This window comes from Sinocyclocheilus rhinocerous, unplaced genomic scaffold, assembly GCF_001515625.1.
Source record: "Sinocyclocheilus rhinocerous isolate Xijiao unplaced genomic scaffold, SAMN03320098_v1.1 scaffold544, whole genome shotgun sequence".
Classification (NCBI taxonomy): domain Eukaryota; kingdom Metazoa; phylum Chordata; class Actinopteri; order Cypriniformes; family Cyprinidae; genus Sinocyclocheilus; species Sinocyclocheilus rhinocerous.
In genome coordinates this window covers 16,037-23,661 of record NW_015658610.1, presented here as the reverse complement: position 1 = coordinate 23,661, position 7,625 = coordinate 16,037, and the positions used below count along the sequence as shown (strand labels likewise).

The 7,625-nt window shown below is 34.6% G+C and overlaps 1 protein-coding gene across 1 annotated transcript; it reads right to left on the bottom strand.

The window, feature by feature from the left end:
* Positions 1–259: 259 nt before the first annotated feature.
* On the bottom strand, positions 260–5,680 carry LOC107722768 (junctional adhesion molecule A-like). Its single transcript, XM_016531235.1, has 10 exons — positions 5,502–5,680; positions 3,919–3,978; positions 3,517–3,633; positions 3,239–3,379; positions 2,715–2,917; positions 1,994–2,096; positions 1,122–1,229; positions 990–1,002; positions 823–883; positions 260–681 (listed from the first exon to the last, which is right to left on the bottom strand). The coding sequence occupies exons 1-10, from the start codon at positions 5,548–5,550 to the stop codon at positions 646–648; spliced, it is 891 nt and encodes a 296-aa protein (XP_016386721.1). The 5' UTR covers positions 5,551–5,680; the 3' UTR covers positions 260–645.
* Between the last annotated feature and the right edge of the window lie 1,945 nt (positions 5,681–7,625).

Here is a 7,625-nt window from a genome sequence, read left to right as displayed (position 1 = left end):
AATGAAGCATGATTTAAAATCCTAAAAAAAAATCCAATAAAAAGACAGAACGATCCATTTACATTTCATGAAGTATAAAATACATAAAAACACACACAAGGTACACTATCATAAAAATGCCAGTAAAGTAAACAAACAACATATCAATGACTACATTGTACAGCAAATGTTAATATAAAGGAGAGGGGACATTATTTCCTGAATGGGGAACATTCATAGTACCTTCTCTTCCCCAAGAAGTTTCCATCTCATAGTGCAGAGTCCTGTAAAAATAGCATTGGACATCTCGGTCCATACAAGACTAAACAACTGCTTATAATCTGAGCAAATTCTATTAATAAAGAATTGATCTTAAACCCTTTAGGTTTGTGTTCCACTCACAGATTAATCATAGTTCAATAAATTACATTTCTATTCATTTCTACAAAACAGAGACAGGATTTAGATTCCTAAAACTAAATCTGCATTCTCACACACATTTACAATAGTTGCTTTAAAGCTTTTGGACATTTCTATGGTCAACTAGTGTGGTAAGCTGGGCAGGGAGGCACATCTCGTCACATACACATTGATCCTGATTTGTATGAACTCAAACAGAAAACAGTTGATCTAGGCACCGAATCTTGACATCCAGAGTAGCACAGACTACACAACAAAAGATGATTTCTGTCTGAATTCCCCCTGAAAAAGACACATAAAACAGTGCAAATATAGTTATGTTACCAGTACCACTATTCTGGTGGTAGAAAAGGACATTCAAAATCAACTATTGCAAAGAGAATTCCTGATTAATATCATTGATACAAGATGTGTTGTACTTACATCCCCATCATCCATATCATCTGCTCTAGGCTGTGTATAAACAGCTTGTTGTTTCGGCTTGCTGCAAGAGATCATTTATTTATATTTTTATTACATTCTAGAACATTTTTAGTAGCATCATATGTCAGATATGAGGTTGTATGTGCCATAGATAACAAAACTCTTACCTTTCTGCTTTTTCTGTGGAAAATTAAAGAAAAAAAAGAAGCAAATAAGTCAAATAATTTTGAGTTTCTAATTTACCTCTCTCTCTCTCTCACACACACACACACGCGTGCGCGCGCGCAGTGAGAACTTACTTGGCAGATATCCCTTTTTACTGGCAAACCAGAGACCAAAGAGGAGCAATCCCACTGCCAGCAAAGCCACAATAACCCCCGCAACAATACCACCAACATTCAGATCACCTATAACAAATTTAAAAAAGACAACAAATTAATTCAAGTCAATCAAGACATCTGTTAGAGAAGCAAATACCAGAAATATCAAAAATCATACTTGGTTCTCTCTCTTTAGAAGGTCATCAAAAAAGTCAAAATGTTGTTTTTTTAATAAATTGTATTTCATTAAAAAGAAGACCATGTTCTTGTTCTTTATGAGAAGTGGTTTTATTTCATTTTAACATGAAGGCATGTTGTGTGTCACCCTAAAATATGACTAAAACTAAATGCCATTTTAGTCAGAAGACTATGACTAAAACTAAATCAAAATTTGCTGTCAAAATTAGCACTGATTCACAATTTGATACTCTCAAAATACTAGAAGCTAGTTTTCTCACAGTAACAAAATTTCAGTAGTAGGTACCAATACCAGTAAAATTTCTCGGTTATTGGTACCATAGCGCCAAATAAAAACTCCAGTGCTTCAAGTGGTATTGAGTGGATTCTCTCTAACTACATGTCTGATTGGCCATTGTGTTCACACACTCAACAGACATATCTGTGATTGGCTACAATGCTTAACACTTCAAAAACATGTTGTAAACTGAAACTGTCAACGCACTTCACAGAACTCTCTTCATTCTTACATTTTTATTTAAGAAAACAGAATAGTAACAGCAATAGTCTGAAAACACAAACATTTTTCCATACTCTGTTTTTTTCCCCATACTTATCCAGACCCTTAAAACACTAAAAATCAAATTGCATACTGTGTAAGAACCCTGACTTACGGACTTCCATGTGCACTGCATCTCCACGCTGAGGAGCACCTTCTCCATTACTGGCCTCACATAAATATGAACCGCTATCCAGCTTAGACACACTCGGGAACTCCTGATCACAGAAAGAATTTTACAAATATAATCTATCTTACAAAACAATACCAAATTAATGACAAGCACAGTGACATTTAAGAAAGAAGTTCTAGAAATATGTAGTACTGAAATTTTGATGTAAGCTTTTCAGTCATTTGATGTGAATATATATTATGGAAGCCCATTTCCGCCACGGGATAAAAAAAAATTAAAAAGGTAAATCGACTTTTCGAATTGCGGGATTCAATTTCTTTTTTTTTTTTGAGTTTGCATCTGCTATAATACTGACTTTTTTTCTTGCAATTCCATTGCTAAAGTCAGAATTGCAAGATATAACCTTGCAATTCTGAAAACAAGTCAGAATTCTGAGACGCTAACTCGCAATTGCAAGCTTATATCTCACATTTCCGACTTCTTAGAATTCTAAGTTTATATCTTGTGGTTGCGAGTTTACATCAGAATTGTGAGGAAAAAAAGACAGAATTGTGAGATACAAAGTCAAAATTATTCTTTTTTTTATTTTATATATATATATATTTTTTTTTTATCCTGTGGCGGAAACAAGCTTTCATAATTTATACACACACACTTATTATAAGCTATTATGTATTTTATAATATTGTAGATGAACACTCACCAGGTTACCATTGAAGACGTTCATCTTGTAGGTGAGGTTCTTAAAATTGGGGAACTTGGTTGGATCTTCAGGGAGGGGAGTGTTGTCTTTGTACCACCTATAGGTGGATGGAGGGGAGCCATCTGCATCAAAGCAGGTCAGGCGGACATTATTTCCTGTTGTGACTGATGAAGGAATTCTGGATACGGGCTTGGAAGGAGGCACTGTAGTGGAGGAAATTACAGCGGGAATAACAAGGCTGTTTTGTGCGTTACATTATTTCATCAAAGCAATATTCTATTCTATCCATTGTTAAATAAACAACAACAAACCCCACTGACTTTCCTATTATGTATCATTTTTTCAAAGTATCTTGTGTTCCAGAGAAAAATAAATTCATTCAGGTTTGGAACTATATGAGGATGAGTAAATTATGACAGAAGTTTTTGCTGTTTAAAGCCTAGGGTTGTGACTTATTATAACATATATATCAGTGACAACTATCAGGTAGTAAGTTTTCATGTATATAATACTACATGATTTACCAAGGACTGTGAGTTTGATGGTATTCTCGCCATATCCAGTATTGCCAGACACCTCACAGTCATAGTCTCCAGTATCTGCTCGCGTCACCTTGTTAAATCTCAGTCCTCCATCATACATAGTGATACGGCCTGCATACTGACCTAATGAAAGAAAAAATAATGCACAATGCTAGATATTTTCCTCCATTCACATTTCACACATCAACAAACAATATGACAATGCTACTGCAAGGTTATATCAATTAACTGGATGACAAATGTAAAGATTTTATCCATACCAGTTGGCTTGTTATCAAAGTAGATTAATGTTTGAGAGCCCTTGAGATCCTTGAACTTCCATTCTACTCTGGGTGCTGATCCAAAGTCAGCGGTGTAGGAACATTTCAAGTCAACTCCTGAAAAAAAGCAATACTTTGTGCATAAATGTTTTTCACATCAAAAACTGAATGCTTGAAACAGGATCACCCAAAACAGGCAGACCTCTCCTTAGGCCAGCCAGTAGAGATAGGCTCTCCAGTAAATTGTAACACCTCACAAATTACTATTCTTCAATTACTATTCAAAACCTATGCAGGCACTACATTATATTTTCTTTATTATTTATATCTGGCTGCTCATTGACACATAGAAACTATTACAATTGAAAGACAAACTAACAAAAAAAGCAAAGTGTAACTTACCCTCGTTCTCTTTCACTTTTACTGAGGGACTAACATTAACTGTAAAATCGGCATGCAGGCCTGTCGACAGAAAGAAAGGGATTCAAACCTTAATTACATCAATAAAAATTAATTCTTAAAATCACATTAAACACATTATAAATCGCATTAACAGCTGCAACCGGAGTGAAATGATGCTCAGACATCATCTTCATCTAAGCCGACCACTTTTTTTTCTATTTAATAGAAACATCAGGACAAAAACAATCAAAAGCAACATGTGACCTAGAAACCTGTTCATTTAGACAGCTCAGAAAAATAAATTTAATTCCTGAAACCATGCAAATGATGAACATTTCAGCATTTAAAGAAGCCTATTACTCTTCAAACATTTGTCTTAGGTTTACACACACCCCATGTGTTCTATAGACCCATTAGACACCCTAGCTAGGTTTGCACAACTGTAAATGTTTCATATTGATCTCAAATGGGGGTTAGAGATCTTTTCAAATAAGAAAAATGTTAAAGAAATACATTTGTGTTTTCAGAATTTACCCTTTTCAAATAATTGTTTGACAAACATGACACCAAAGAACATGCTTGCACTATGTTGGGTCACCACGACCAAATAGATAGATGAAACAGATGAAAGCCAGAAAAGGGCGTTATGGCATTTACAGCCGCTAGCCTGAAAGAACGGCTAAACAACAGCATGCATTAGTTATGAAATGTGAATTCATATACAATATGATTCGTATTCATTCACAAACATTGTCGGTTGTCGTTCTAACAATTCCTTCAATCATCATTATTATTAAGTTTTCCAGACTATTTGCCGTTCTGAAACTGTTTTACCCATGTGAACTTGAGGTTAACAGGTATAAACAAACACGATACTGTGAATTCCTGATGCTGCTCAACAGGATGCTTGTGTGCGCGCGCAGTTAACGCTATCAACAGGTGTGTCATCGTTACTGGTTGACTACTATTAATACTCAATAATAAAAATATATATCACTTTTACCTTATTTAAATACAGTGTGACTTTACTGTTAATTGCTTTTATTTGGTCACGCGTTCTGGATCGTGTTTCAGCTATCACAATTTCCTGGTTGTTGAGCTCTGGTTTCGGATGGAGGATGGGCGAGGTGGAAAAACAGGTTCTACAGGTGATGCCGTCGAGCCGTGAAAGGCCTTCTTTCACATTTAAACAGCAATACAATGCTAATGCAGTTTCTATTCGACCTAAACACAAAACTTATGTTACGATAATTAGGTACCATAACAAAGCAGATACGCCTAATTTTGCTATGCATGAATCGCTGTATCGAATAATTTCGAACTGCTCGAATGTTTTCTTTTCTTGCAGACCTATACTAAATTTAAACTCTATTCCACTATACGCAAATAATAATACATTTTTTGATTTAATAAAAGTGAGAAAACACTGATTGAATGTTTTAACAATATATTTTTTTTTAAATATTGAAAAGTTTTTTATATCAAAAGTTTATATTGAACAATTCACAGAAGACAGTCAATGACAGGACGTAATAAAAATGAAATGTAACCATGATTCAAACACTGAAAACATGGACTCCTACCTGTGACTGAGATCGAAAGGCAAACAAAGACGAAGGTCCACATATCCATTTTGAAATGCTACAAAGTATATATAGCCTATATATATATTTTTTTTTAAATACCTGGTTTTATATTACGTTACGAGAACTTTTAAGGTTTAAACTAAACGCCCTTCCGAGTGATACTGTGTCGCCTGTAGCCTACAGCGTGTGATTGGTTGGTTACATGCACGACATTATGACACTCCCGCTGCGTGACGTAATGAAAGTAAACGCAGGTTCAAGGAAGACAAACTGCTTCTCAGAATAAATCCGGTTTGGGAGTTCAAACCATAGCTTACAGATCCTTTGGTAAATTCTGTATGCATGCTTAGTAAGTAACCCACATAGTAGGATCTTCAGGAACAAACCTGTCAGGAGGGTGAAGAGTTACAGATAGGTCATGTCAAATAAGAATTTGCATTTAATATCAGGTGTAAAATCATTTAATATTCAAAGCCTAATACACTTTGTTGAAATTATGTTTCATTTTAAAGGTATTACTTTAATTTAAATACATGCAAATTTGTGTCATGAACAATGGAGTTTTATCAAAGCCTCTGCTAAATGACTAAATGTAAATGCAATGCCATTACAGTGCAGTATATGAATGAATAAAATTGATCTTGTCATCAGTGTTTAGTTGAGAAAAATTTAGCTGGAACTCATAAAGAACACCTAAGAAATATGCTAGGAATGGAAAATGAGATTATCATGATTTTAAAGGAACAGAATGAGTTGAGTCTTGTGCTTGACCTGTCTCGGGTGACTTGTGGAGCCAGAGAGAATGAAGTTGTAAAATGAGTTAAGTTGTCACTAGAATGTTCTGAAATATTCACAGGCGCTGGAAAATGAAAGAAAAGTGGTTGATATTTTTGAGATGGTTGTTCTTTTATTTATTTATTTATTTATTGTTCTTTTTATTTTATTTATTTATTTTTTTACTACAGACATTTACAGAAAAGCTACAAAAAATGTCATGTTTAGCTGTGGATCAGAAAAACATGGCACCAGCAGCACTCTTCTCCCTTACAAAAACTTACTCACCACAGTATGTAAATGTGGTTTAGCATTTCTGGGTGGGCAGAGATAGTATCAGATCAGCTGTGTGGAGGCTGGTTACCAGCAGTTAACATTGAGCTTCAGACTTTTTTTTTTCCCTTCTAGACTTTTAACCCTAAAGACAGAGACATGTTTTCTGCTTGAAAATAATTGAGTACATATTGTGAGCATTCATTTCAGCAACATCTTATACAAATGAATATACGCACAGGTGTTTTGTTAACCACTATTGTGTTCTTTGTATGAATATATTTTATATTTATATACAAAGTAAGACAAACTTTATAACAAAAACTCCTATACTTATATGGAGGCCTACACTACAAAAATGGGTAGGTGTATTTATGGATATTGTAGATTGTCATTAAAATAAAATATATAACCTTTTGTTCTGACACTTTTGACTTTCTTTACTTGTTGAACAGGATAGGCTAATATAGAAATGGAGCACATCATTCCTTTACTACCACTCTGAATCCATTCAAAATATCAATTCACTCAAAGAAAACATTCATGCAGTCCATCATGTGTTATAAGAGGAACTTATTGTTAACCCTGTTAACAATAACAGGTTTGGCTCCCAAACTCTGGAATATCCTTCCTGATAACGTTTGGGGTTCAGACACACTCTCTCTGTTTAAATCTAGATTAAAGACACATCTCTTTGGCCAAGCATTCAAATAATGCATCTCATAATCTTGTACTGCAGTTATATGTGATCAAATGCACATTATTATTCTTTAGTTTGGGTTAAACAAATCAATTTTGCTTGGTTGGAACAGCAGCTACGCTAATTATGTCTCTATTTGTTTCTCTGTGTTGCTTTGCAATGATTTGTATCGTGAAAAGCGCTGTACAAATAAACTTGAATTGAACTGAACATGCATACAACACAGGAATACAATACACTTTGGGACAGTTTGATTGTGGATAGATGGAGCCAATATTCTTTCTGTAACAACGTTTGTAGATCGGGAAGAAGGAGACGGGAACCGGCGAACATTTAAACAAAACTTTAATAATAAAATAAACACAAAATAGCGC

Bases quoted from the DNA above. Each gene is read 5' to 3' on its own strand.
- LOC107722768 (XM_016531235.1), bottom strand. From the start codon at position 5,550: ATGGATATGTGGACCTTCGTCTTTGTTTGCCTTTCGATCTCAGTCACA. The intron at 3,979-5,501 runs GTAGGAGTCCAT...TTCTGTCGACAG, and splicing joins CCTTTCGATCTCAGTCACAG to GCCTGCATGCCGATTTTACA. The intron at 3,634-3,918 runs GTAAGTTACACT...GCTTTTTTTCAG, and splicing joins AAAAGTGAAAGAGAACGAGG to GAGTTGACTTGAAATGTTCC.